Source organism: Primulina eburnea, chromosome 14, assembly GCF_022965805.1.
Source record: "Primulina eburnea isolate SZY01 chromosome 14, ASM2296580v1, whole genome shotgun sequence".
Lineage (NCBI taxonomy): Eukaryota > Viridiplantae > Streptophyta > Magnoliopsida > Lamiales > Gesneriaceae > Primulina > Primulina eburnea.
This window is the reverse complement of record NC_133114.1, coordinates 19,126,531-19,139,642: the sequence shown is the minus strand read 5'-3', so window position 1 is coordinate 19,139,642 and position 13,112 is coordinate 19,126,531. Positions and strand designations below refer to the sequence as shown.

The window sequence follows — 13,112 nt, the reverse complement described above, 5'->3', positions numbered from 1 at the left end:
TGAGTATCTCATTTACGAAATCAAGTATTTGCAAACTCAAATTAGGTACTTCTCAAGTAAAAATAAATATTTTAAAATTTTCATGCTTAGTTGATAATTTGTTTTTTAAAAAAATATTAAATGAAATGACTATGTCATCCAAATGTATATTCCATAAAAATACCAACACTTGGTGAACTTACGTTGCTTATTCGAATATCCGGTATTTTAATACATATTATGAGTATCTCATTTACGAAATCAAGTATTTGCAAACTCAAATTAAGTACTTCTCATTTAGGTAGTAAAATTAAGTATTGGTAGACTCGAATTAGATACTTTTGTACTAATTTAGGTATCACATTTTAATTTCAAAAATGACACATCAAAAGTCACTCAATATTACTTGAAACTATATTCTTTTATATCCCAAAATAATCAAATTTGAGTATTAAAAAGGTACAATCAAGTATATGTGAAATTAAATTAGGTACTATTTGTACCAATTTAAGAAACACGTTTTTTATTCACAAATATTATCATCAAAGAACATTCAATATTATTTTCAAACTATATATTTTTACATACTCAATTGAATTTGAGTATTTAAACAGTAAATTCAAGTATTTGTGGACTCGAATTATGTATAATTTGTATTAATTTAAGTATCACATTTTTACTTCACGAATATCATCATCGGTGTCAATTAATATTAACTTCAAATTATATTTGGCATCCTCAAATAAGTGTATATGAGTATTTACGTAATAAAATCATGTATTTATAGATTCTAATTAGATACTCTTTGTACTAATTTAAGTATCACATTTTAACTTCACAAATAACACCATCAAAAGTCACTTAATATTACTTGAAACTTAAGTATTTTCTTACGCATTTGAAGTATTCAAATAGCCAAATCAAATAGTTGGAACCCCAAAATAAGTATTTTATCGATCAAAATAAGTACATTTTCTAATTCAACAACGAGTGAGAAACTATATTTTTTCAAAAAATTAGATGACATGAATAAATAATCTTAATGCATTTTCAATGAAAAGACCAACAATTATTGAATTTATTGTGATAGCTCGAAGATCCAGTATTTTCTTACACATTTTAAGTATTCAAATAGTCAAATCAAGCATGTGAAACTCCAAAATAGGTATTTTGTAAGTCAAAATAAATACTTAATTTTATTTGAAGATGAGTTATGACCTATGTTTTTTTTAAAAAATAAAATGACATGAATAAGTGATCCTAATGCATTGTTCATTAAAAGACTAACAATGACTGAATTTATGGTGAATGCTCAAAATATAATATTTTTATACATATTTGGAGTATTCAAAGAGCGAAATTAAGTATCTGAAACCCTATAATAGGTATTTTATATATCAAAATAAATATTTATTTTTATTCCATGATAATTGAGAATTTTTTTTTAAAAAAATTATATTTTAAATGAAAAAGATACATGTAATTTTTGTAACTAAAATAATATATTTATTTAAATAATAAAAAATAAAAATATAATTTTTGCTTTGTGAGGAGTTAAAAGTAAAAGCATAAATTTGTCAAGTACAGGTACTGAATCTTAATTGAAAGATTGGCAGTTGTATTTTTTTAAAATTTACCGATGAAATAAACACTCCCCGTAAAATTTTAATTCTACAAAGGAGAACTGAGAGACTGACTACAAAGTAGAAAAATCCAGCCTTCCATCAGGCCATTACCTTCACAAAGTTTTAATGGAACAAAAAAAAGGAAAGAAACACACTTAATCAGATTCACCATCTCACTTCGATAAGATGTACGGGCGGTCGGTCACACGGTCCTATATTATCATGCGTCTTCACTTGAGCAATCTTTCACATGATTTTGCATCATCTGCAACAGCTGGTTAAATTACGATACTAAAATTATGTTACAAATGATTCCATTTTAGATTGTTCAAAAACATTTCATTAGCTTATAAATACTTTATATCAAAATCATTTGATTCAGACACAACTTAAAAGTTGTCCTTGGCCTGACGGATAGCACCTAAAACCTCAGCATCATCGGCTGACTCGGGAATATCCAGCGCCTTCCGAATTTCCAAGCTTGACGTTCGAAGAAAAGGATTGCATAACTTCTCCTTTCTTAAAGAGGTCGGGATCTGAGAACATAAACTACATTAAGAAATATAAAAAATTCATCGTGAAGAGAAGTCGAGTGAGAGAACCAATTCAAACACCGAGAGACATTACTGAAGGAGGAAAACACAGATATTATAACTTGGGAGAGACAAAATTTAGAAATGTATCAGCACGGGGATCAGTTTAAGAAAAAGTCATTTACTACCTCTTTTCAAGAAAATGGTAGCAAATTTCTATCTTCTCATTCCAAAAAAACTTGCATGATTCCACAGTGAATAGAAACTAAAAAGCTATTCAATTTAAAATTCACTTATTAATTCACATGAAAATGAAAAAACTAGATTTGGGACACGTCATAAATCCTCCCTTGATCAAGCAGGAAATATGTTGAAATAAAAGCTTCATAGACAATATATAAGAGCCAAAAGTACCGTTGGCAATCCCTTGTTACGGAGTTGAGTTACATGGGCTGCATAAGAGTGCAACTCCTCATTTCCAGGTTCTATTGATAGCGCAAACTTGGAGTTACTCTGTTGAACAGCCACATAATAATAGCCAGTCACTTGTCTATTTGGTTAGCGGTGTTGGGGTGGGGGTGGGGGATTTGTACAAGAACAAAGGAAAATGATCTCACTAACCAACGGGTACTCGTGACCACAGTAAATGTTTGTATCATCTGCTAAAGACATGGGGGGGGGGGGGGGGGGGGGGGGGGGGGGGGCGGGGGGGGAGTGGTTTGTACAAGAACAAAGGAAAATGATCTCACTAACCAACGTGTACTCGTGACCACAGTAAATGTTTGTATCATCTGGTAAAGACATAATTTTACTCAGAGAAGAGAACATCTGTTGCAAATAAATGGTAACATAATCATGTCTCAAATTCAACTTCTGGGGGTTGGAAAAAACGGGAGGGAGGAATGAGGATACAAGAAACATGAAATACTGTAAAAAATGAGTCACTTTTTTTTGTTAACACCGTAATATTTCTTAAAACAGCCTTGCTTCATTGCAGACACAGACATAACAATACTTCACAAATGGAGGAGAAAAGTGCATGCAGCAATTGTCACTTCCATGTCACTTCATGGCAACCAAACATTGGTTCTCCATAGGACAATTAAATAACGGTAGTGGTGTTCATAAACACAATGAAAGGGCAGGCGTGCCAGTAAATTTCAAATATGTAAAATCATGGAGTTAAAGGCCAATGGGCAAAATGAGGAATGGGAGCAACAGAACCCACCATAGGTTTACCCCCATACACTCACATTGCCGGAGCACTACAGGAATCAATTACCAGAACGCTCATATTTTATCAAATGACTAGTCATAAATAATCAAACAAATCCACATTTACTACGACATATAATCAACACAAAAATCAAAAGACATGGAATACAAACTAAGCAGGAGCAGAAACATCAACAATGGAAATCAATTGAAAAGCACAGGTTGAAGATATGATTATAATAATAACTTACCAAAGATTTACCTGCTGAGGAGTTCCCTCAAAAAGTTTACCACACGATAAACTGAACAAAGTGTCTCCTGTGAATATTGACTTTGATCCAGGAAAGTAGAAACTAATGTGACCTGATTGGAATAAAAAGACGAGTAAGAGACGAGGCAACTGGATAGAAGCAGACTATTACGGCATACTTGTACTTGAAAAACAAGCCAAATAGTGATTATGACACCCACACTGTTTATAAATCAATTCAATTTGGAACAAATTAAATGCTTTATAGAGTACAGAAACAACGAAAGTTCCCTCTGCAAAAAAAAAATCATGTGGTCAAAAGCAAACTTGAATGATAGACAGTGGAACGTGTGAAAACTTTTGGCAATTTTAATCCACCAGGACTCTAGAAAAGGACAGAAGAAACAGAATTCTGCAGCAACTTTTCATACCTCTTTTATTATGACTACAGGTGTTTATACTTTTCACATACTACAGGATTCTATCATGAAGATTCAATTGCACTTGGACAAGAACCAATCTAGCAAAATTACAAAACAACAACTAACATTATATGAGATGCTTAAGCAGATCCTCATTTTACATATAATCCTTGTCTCTGTTTTGAATAGAAAGATGACGATCATGTGTGCTCATTATTAAACTCAATCTAGTTTTGTGCTTTTCTAGATGAAATAACAGAGTAAACATGAAGGCAAAGACGACTAGTATTTTTCATTCTCCATATACAGGGTTAAAATTTTGTAAGAAGTTTTGAAGAAAAAGGGCATGCATATTTCTTTGCAAGGTAATGGAACCCAAACTTTGGCTTCTAGTACTTTCCATAAAGATGAGTACCAAAGGATTGACAAATTGATACAATGATGAATGATCTCAAAAGGTCTCCATTAAGTTCATCACTAATTGGATGACAACTTAAATCGGCTATTACAAAAACTTGGTGATATTATATATGTCACAATAATATTATCAAATATATATTTAGAATTTTAGAGGAAGTCCTATCCTCTAAATTAACATTTTCTGCATTATCAATGACTTCCTGTTAAATAAAATTGCTGCTCTTAGTCAAAACTGAAGTAGTTTCCTTGAGCCAATGTCCTCCTGTTCAGAATTTTATTGCACAACCACTAGGAGCCTAGTTGATTCCTTCAGCAAAAGAACCATCCACTATTGGATATATTTTCTTCTAATTAATTTTAAGTGCATAGCAATTATTATTACATCTAAATAATGTATGAACAAGCTTCTTCGTATCTCTTGCCGAACCATAGTAGCACAACCAAAATATGAGGATTCATGGAAGTCAATACATTATTGACCAAGTCCATACAGTTTATAATCTGATAAATCCACATGTCATTTGTATTGCGTGAAGAATATGATATAATTAGTTTCTGTGTATCATCTCCTCTCTTGTGTTTTAAGTTCTAGAACTAGTTTTCTACAAAAGGGCATTTAAGTATTTATCTAACAAATTTGCAATGCTAGTGCGATTGAAACCAACAACTTAAGCCAAAAGAAACAGAATATTTAAATTCATCAGATAAATTTCAGATAAAGAAAAAGATCACTGAATGTTCAAAAACAACCTCGTGTATGACCAGGAGTTTCCATTGCAAGCACCTCATGGCCAGCGAACATCCATTGGTCTCTGTCATTCAAAACAATGTCGATGCCAGGAATTCTTTCTTTGTCTAAAGCAGATCCAATCACCTACAAGAATATACCAAGACATAGGGATTAATTATTGATATGCTCAAAGTAGCAAACAAAAGCACATTCTAAGGTAAAGCAACAGCAAATGACTGTTAAGCAAACTTAGTTTTATCCTCCACAACGCTTGACTGAAGAAAAGAAAAGTTTGTTTTATCCTCGACATAGCTTGACTGACAAGTAAAGTTAGTTTTATCCTCCAGTCTCGACATCGACTAGGAACCACAAATTCCAATACACACAATTATTAGGAAATATGGTAATACACAAGTCAAGTACATATTTAATAACGTGGCTTGGGCCCAAGGATAAATTTATTTCCAGATTTTGTTCCATTTTTTTGATTTATTTTAGAAAAATCTATCAATTCAGTTACCGATTTATATTGTTCTGTTTGTTTTAGTAGGAAAAAAGTTCAGTTTATTCGGTTTTTACAATTCGGTTCGGTCAGTAACCAAATGCTCACCCATACATGACCTACGATACTCAGACTGCAGGAAATTATTTCCCTGCTTCCATATAGCACTCCTAGATTTCTGAAGCATCTCGAGTCCCCAAAGGTCACATGCGACACATGAAAATTAGCAATTCTTCAGTAAAAATTTATACCATTGCAAACAAACCTTCTAATTATGGATACACTCACAATTAGAGTACACATTCACAAATTCTGTATGGATAAAATGTTATATTAAACATCTTCTAGTTGCCCAGTAACACATGTGTAGCACCAATGCACTGGTAAAAGTATGCTCCTATCATGATGGTAGCACACACCAAAAACCAGTAAACAGAAAGCTTCAATCGGCATAAAGGGCCAAACTTAAAGAATTTGTCAAACATCGCAAAAGTTGTAACCTTGGTGATAAATTTTAGAATTGGGAAATAACTTTGAGATGTGGAGTCACTAGGACACTTCAAATCAAGTTTCATGTACATGGCACAACCAACCAAAGATAGGTTTGTTGTTCGCATTGCTGTAAAATCAGCAGTGGTTCTTTATAAAATAATAAATAGTTTCAGAAAGGAGTAATGTTAGGACCAATAGCATCTCAGTAAAATATTAAGATTATTTACATAGCATTCATTATATATCTACAAATTCAAAAAAATGCATGATTGAAATTTTCATGCGCATGAAGGTCATATGAAACAAAAGATAGAATAAACTGAACCTTTGCACCATATCTTTCTTTTAAGTCCAAATTTCCACCGGTGTGATCAAAATGGTGATGAGTATTCAATATGTAGTTCAAATTCCAGTTCTTCCTGTTCAATGCATCAACTATTGGCAATACTTCAGAAGGATCCACCACTCCAACTGTTCCAGTATTCACATCATGTATAAGATAAGCATAGTTATCTCGAAGGCACGGCACCTACAACAAAGGAAATACGTAAAATGCAGATAAATATATGTGATAGTATGAAGATAAATATAAGATAATATTTGTTGTGTTTAAATCTTGTAAATTAGATGAGATAGTATTTTTTCTGATTTTTTGGGGGTAGTTACATCACTTGTAATCTATATAACGTGAATTAGTCTTGAGATATAAAACACTTGAGTTTTTCCTCTCAAATTTACGTGGTATCACACAGCCATACGGTTCCCTTTCAATTTTTCTTCTTCTGTGACAGCAACTCATCTCTAGAGAGCCATGTCCACGAGTAGTCCTTGTCCAGCGATTCCACCACTGCCACAAAAAATCCGGTCGTCACCTCTCTGTGCATGGGTGACCTCTCTTCAATTCAGATCACTACTAATCGTCTCAATGGTCACAATTATCTCCAGTGGGCACAATCGGTCAAGATTGTGATCCGTGCCTGGGGTAAATTAGGGTTCATCACGGGCGAGCTTTCTGCTCAAGCCAAAACCGACGCAGGTACAATACTTGGCTGATAGAAATTCCGTTCTCCTCGCATGGCTGGTAAACTCGATGGAACCTTCCATCAGTCTTCGCTACTTGTGGTTCACAACAACAAAAGAGGTCTGGGATGCAGCTCGAAAGATGTACTCTGATATTGGGAATGCCTCTCAGATGTTCAAAATTTGGTCAAAATTGAACGACATGATGAAACAAGGCTCACAAACTGTCACTCAGTACTTCACTGATCTCCGGGATTTATGGAAAGAGCCGGACTTATTCTTCGAAGATACTTCTCCTAGTGCTGCTTGCAGTGTGAAACTACAAGGGTACCTCGAGATAAAAAGGGTGTTCGAATTCCTACCAGGCCTCAACCAAGAACTCGATGATGTTAGAGGAAGGATTGTTGCTCGGGATCCCTTCCCATCCCTAAATGATGCATTTGCAGAAGTCCGCCGCGAACTGAGTCGCGTACTACTATCTCGGCTCCTCAAATTTCTGCCTTGGCTTCAGGAAATCCTTCCAGTCAGGGACAACGGCTTGGCAAAAGGCCTTGGTGTGATAATTGCCATCGTCCAGGCCATACGAAAGACAAATGTTGGGAAATTGTTGGTAAACCGGTAAATTGACAGCCAAGGAAAAAGCCCAATGGTCGAAGTTTCCAGGTTCCATCTGTTCAAGAGCAGCCCATCAACTCTAGCATTTTGGCTCCCTTCACTAAGGACCAGATAGAGCAGATTGAGCAATACCGCAAGCTTCTGCATGAAACAACTCTCAATGCGACCCAATCTGCAACACTCCAATCGGTCTTCGATTCTTGCATTACACCATCTTGGATTGCCAATTCCGGAGCTTTTGATCACAAGACTGGAGACTCCAAACTTTTCTGCTCTTATACTCAATGTCCTAACCAGATTTCTGTCAAGATTGCTAATGGTTCCCTCACTCGAGTTGCTGGATATGGTGATATCCAAGTTTCTGAGGGAATTGTCTTAAAAATGATTTTCAAGTTCCCTCCTTGCGCTGTAACCTAATCTATGTTAGTAAACTGAGTCGTGACTGTAAGTGTTGCTAATTTCTTGACCTGCTTCGTGTCAATTTCAGGATCCACTATTGGGGAGGATGATTGGATGCGCCACACTTCACGATGGCCTTTACTTTCTTAAGCATTCTTCGTCTTCAAGTCGACAGTCTCTGGTTTCTAGAGTTAATTCCAACCTTGTTTCAAACTTTCAAGAAATTATGTTACATCACTTTAGATTAGGTCACCACATTTTTTCTTATTTAGCTCGGTTGTTTCCTTCATTATTTCAGAATAATAAAGATTTCAGTTTACTTATACGTGAATTTTGTGAACTTGCCAAGCATACTCGTGTCACTTTTGCACCTAAGCAATATAAACCATCTGCCGCATTTTCTCTCATTTATAGTTCTATTTGGGGACCATCACAAATTCCCAGTCGCACTGGTAAAAAATGGTTTCTCACTTTCATTGACGATCACACAAGAGTTACTTAGATTTACCTACTCGACCATAAATCTGATACATCAACTAATTTCAAAAAATTTCACAACATGATTAAGACTCAATTTTATATCGATATACATGCTCTTAGATCCGACAATGGCAAAGAGTATATTGTCTATCCAGTCGTCCATTAAATTTCTGCACACCCATGTCTACCTTTACTTCCATCTTCCCTCACATTCGTCCTTCCACTAACCTTCCGCTTAGGACCTTTTGCTGTACTGCTTTTATGCACGTTCATGACTATTTTCGAGGCAAAATTGATCCTAGGGCAGTTATCAGTTTTATTTATGGATAATCTCCTACTCAGAAGGTGTATTGTTGTTATCGTCCTCATACAAAAAAAACATTAGTCTCCCGTGATGTCACATTCTTTGATAATATTCCGTATTTTTCCCCATCTACGCTTCAGGAGGAGAACTTGGCCAGACAAGCTTGTTGGGATACACCACTTCCTCTCATTATTAGCCCAAACATCACATCCTCTCAGTCCCAACCCTATCATTCCCTGAACAATTGAATCGACCTCTCCAGTATCTGAATCAGGGGGAGACCTGACAAGTGACACCTCAACCAGATTTGTCTACTTGAGACGAATACCTCAAGCTATTAAAGACATTGTGATTCCTAATCACAGCCAAGAAGACGAACCAATAGTAACTGTAAATCCTCATTCAGTTACCATTCTTGATCTTGTAAATCCTTAGTTCATGAAGCTCTAGAAATCCCTGAGTGGAAAGCTGCAGTGCTAGAGGAAATGCGTGCTTTAAAACAGAACAACAGCTGGAGTTTGGTAGAGTTACCACATGGCAAAAACACAGTGAGATGCAAATAAGTATTCACTGTAAAATATAGGGCAGATAGCTCAATCGAACGACACAAAGCATGTTTGGTTGCCAGAGGCTTCACTCAAACTTGTGGTATTGATTACACTGAAACTTTGCACCAGTTGCTTGGCTCAATACTGTGAGAATTCTCATTTTTTAGCTGCTAATCTTGATTGGCCATTACAACAAGTGGACATAAATGCATTCCTTAATGGTGATCTCGAGGAGGAAACCACTTGGCTTCGAAGACATATTGGGAAAGTAGATGGTATTCACACTCAAAAAATCACTTTATGGACTGAAAAAGTCTCCACATGCATTGTTTCATAGATTTTCCAAAGTCATCAAGAACTTTAGATACTGTCAGGGACAAAGAAACGATACATTGTTCACTAAACACTCTGAGAAAGGAAAGATCACTGCTATCATTGTATATGTGGATGACATCATTTTAATTGAAGATGATAGTCAAGAGATGGAAGAAGTCAAGCATATGATGGCAAATGAGTTCAAGGTTAAAGACCTTGGAACTTTGACATATATCTTGAGAATGGAGATTGTTAGGAGAAAAGAAAGCATTTCAGTTTCTCAAAGAAAATACACATTGGACCTGTTAGAACTTAAAAGAGACAAGCATGTTGGGATGTAAACAAAGTAAGACACCAATCGAGTAGAGAAACAAACAAAAAATGTTTTAAGGTAAACCAGTGGATGTAGGAAGATATACGTGTTGTTGGGAAACTTATCTACCTCTCACATACTCGACCCGACATAGCATTTGCAGTAAGCCTAGCGAGCCAATACATCACTCACCATGAAGATCATCTGGATGCAGTTTAAACACGTGAGTTTCGCCTCTCAAATTTACATAAAATAAGCAACGAAATTTATTTTATTAACCTTGAATGCATATTTGACAGAGGAATATAATGCATATCACAAGTGGGTCATTTGGTGCATCTTTGGACAGTCTAAAATAAGAAACAGTTTAACTGCAACCCTCCCTACCACTGCATAATGAAGCAATAAACATCACTCCCTCTAATCCTTATGACCAATTTGAGCTTATATTCAGAAATTCTCATGACACAGAAGAAATGGCAACTTGAAGATTATAAAATCACAAAAATTGGGTAGATTGGAAATACAACTCTATTTGGGAAATAGAGGATGATGCAACTGAAAAAAGTAAATTGTCCACAGAAATGGTAGATGATGGAATTACTAGATAAGATTTCCACCAAGGTACTTTTCGCCTCCTATACTATAAAGTTTCACAAGTGTACTTACAGATATTGCATGAAATATAAAATATCATCAGATTTTTTTGGCTTAGCAGCGAAATCGTACCCTTTCATGTAATTATCAGTTATCACAAGTAAAAGCACAATTTCATTTGTTAAAAGAATTTTATTTCCTACTGTGAGCAGTTAAGTAATTTTTGGCAATTCCATGGTACTTGGCTGCACCATGGTACTAGGCTGCATTTATTGTAATGTTTATACAATTTATTCAAAAATCTAAAATGTTTTATGTTGTTTATTTGAGTAATCCTGAAAACCCAAGATCTACTGGGCTAGCACATAATATTATACAAGTATTGAGGGTAAATTAACATAACACTATCGATTTTAATTCAGAGGTTCAATAAAAACAAATCGTAAGACTACAAGGGCCAGTCGAACATCGAGATAAGATGAATCAACAAACAGTTATATAAGTATATCCATTACTCACAACTCCATTCTGGAACAAACTGAAAATCACGCTTTGTATTAGCAACGATAACAATTCAGTAGAGTGAGAAAAATCGCCACTTTAACATTTTACAATGAAGAAAGTAATAAGAAGCCTAGTTAAATGATCAAAAAACAACGAAAAACTCAATCGTCTCACAGGAAACTTCCATAAATTGAATATGACCAGTGAAGTGGATTTCCTTTATTCTAGTTCATCAATCTTCGTGAACTCATCATTTAACAGAATGCATTACTTCTGCCCAGTAGTGTATTTACCTCGTAGAACAAGAATTCAAGGAGTTCCATGACAAGAATACAAGATAAAACTAAGATACTAGATAGTTATGGAACTTAAAATTGCTCACCATTTCAATTTGCAAACTTGATAACGTGTTAACGCTACAAAAGTTGGAAACTCCTCCAAGACTTCGGCTAACACCTCGCAAGGTCTTGAATGGCATCGAAAAGAGCCTCATAAACCCATAAAAAAGATTCTTTCTCACACAAAGGTGTCTCATTCCTGGCCATACACATAGCTCTGAACCCTTCTTAAAAATATCACCACCATCAAAATGTTAGATATAAATGAAATGCACTAGCATCCACATATCAATGAACTGGTGAAATAACTCAAATATGAGCCTGACTTTAAAAAGTAATCTCTTAACCAGAGCACAATTACCAGCCCAGTTTTCTGCCTACCTGAATCATGGAAGTAGGTGACTTACGCAAATATAAAAAGAAGATTCAACAAATCTATGAATATCATGACTTCAATTTAATCAAAATCATTGAGAGAACATATTTAAAAATAAAGGAATATAATGACGCATTTAAGTCTTTCTGTGCAAAAGAAATATGCCATGAATGGGTTGTAGACAAGCAGAGTGCAACAGTTACCATCTTAAAAAAAAAAAAAAAACTATAAAAATTTTAAGCATCAAACAATCATAAAATTGAGAACACTTCCACCAAAACCAACAAAGAAAACATCCACGACCAGAGTTCATTACAAGATTGCATCATACTCTTCTAAATGAGAAAAAAAGGTCAAATCAAGATATCAGAAAGCCAAGAAAGTGGTAAGTAAAGGATCCCATCAAAACAAATCTCACAGTTTATCCGATTATGCTAAAGAATCATATTCACTGCATAAAGTAACAAACCCAGCATAGAAAACACACAAAGTTTCAGAGAGAGATATATGGCGCAGGGGAAAAGAGAAGAGACCACTGATCGAGGGAAGGAAGCCATGAACGAAGGGGCTGCTGCTCTACAGAATGCCATTTGCAGCTACCACCGAACGCGTATTTACAGAGATGAGGGGAGACGCAGCAATCAGCACGACGTATTGGGCTCTTCATTAATTTAAGAGCTACTCGCACATACTATCTAATCTATTTATCTTTACAATATTAACGAAATTATATTTGATAATTTTAATAAACATTCAAATTTCTTCCCAAATATTTAATAATTAAGATACTCCACACACTACTCTATATATATATATATATATATATATATATATATATATATATATATAATAATAATAATAATAATAATAATAAACTAGTAAAAGATACACATGCAACGCATGTGTTATTATTATTTTTAATTTAATAAAATAATAATAAACAATTAACACATAATTATTTTCAATTTAAAAGAACTGTTCGATTTAAAAGAGAAGTTTTGTTTGGATTTTTTTTATGTAAAATATGGATGACTTGAGAAGGTTTTAGTAGGGTAAAAATAGTAATTAAAAAATTAAATATTTTGATATCCTCTAAAATAATTACTCCAAGGGTTTCAAACTTAAAAATATAGTA

General features: G+C 34.5%; 1 protein-coding gene across 3 annotated transcripts; it reads right to left on the bottom strand.

Annotated features, from left to right (window-relative positions):
- Positions 1-1,639: 1,639 nt before the first annotated feature.
- On the bottom strand, positions 1,640-12,669 carry LOC140811058 (hydroxyacylglutathione hydrolase 2, mitochondrial-like). Of its 3 annotated transcripts, none has more exons than XM_073168932.1 (8): positions 12,511-12,668; positions 11,646-11,828; positions 6,494-6,697; positions 5,195-5,318; positions 3,615-3,715; positions 2,891-2,965; positions 2,552-2,650; positions 1,640-2,153 (listed from the first exon to the last, which is right to left on the bottom strand). In XM_073168932.1, the coding sequence occupies exons 1-8, from the start codon at positions 12,565-12,567 to the stop codon at positions 2,040-2,042; spliced, it is 957 nt and encodes a 318-aa protein (XP_073025033.1). In that variant the 5' UTR covers positions 12,568-12,668; the 3' UTR covers positions 1,640-2,039. The 3 variants fall into 3 exon arrangements, with proteins under 3 accessions (XP_073025033.1, XP_073025032.1, XP_073025031.1); XM_073168931.1 differs by having other exon boundaries at positions 1,645-2,140; positions 11,646-11,825; positions 12,511-12,669; XM_073168930.1 differs by having other exon boundaries at positions 1,645-2,140.
- Between the last annotated feature and the right edge of the window lie 443 nt (positions 12,670-13,112).

What these genes read in the sequence shown, in the direction of transcription:
- LOC140811058 (XM_073168930.1), bottom strand. Translation starts at nt 12,567, where the DNA reads ATGGCATTCTGTAGAGCAGCAGCCCCTTCGTTCATGGCTTCCTTCCCT. An exon ending in AACTCCTGGTCATACACGAG is followed by an intron (nt 3,716 to 5,194) that starts GTTGTTTTTGAA and finishes TATTCCAATCAG; the next exon opens with GTCACATTAGTTTCTACTTT. An exon ending in TTGAGGGAACTCCTCAGCAG is followed by an intron (nt 2,966 to 3,614) that starts GTAAATCTTTGG and finishes TATTTGCAACAG; the next exon opens with ATGTTCTCTTCTCTGAGTAA.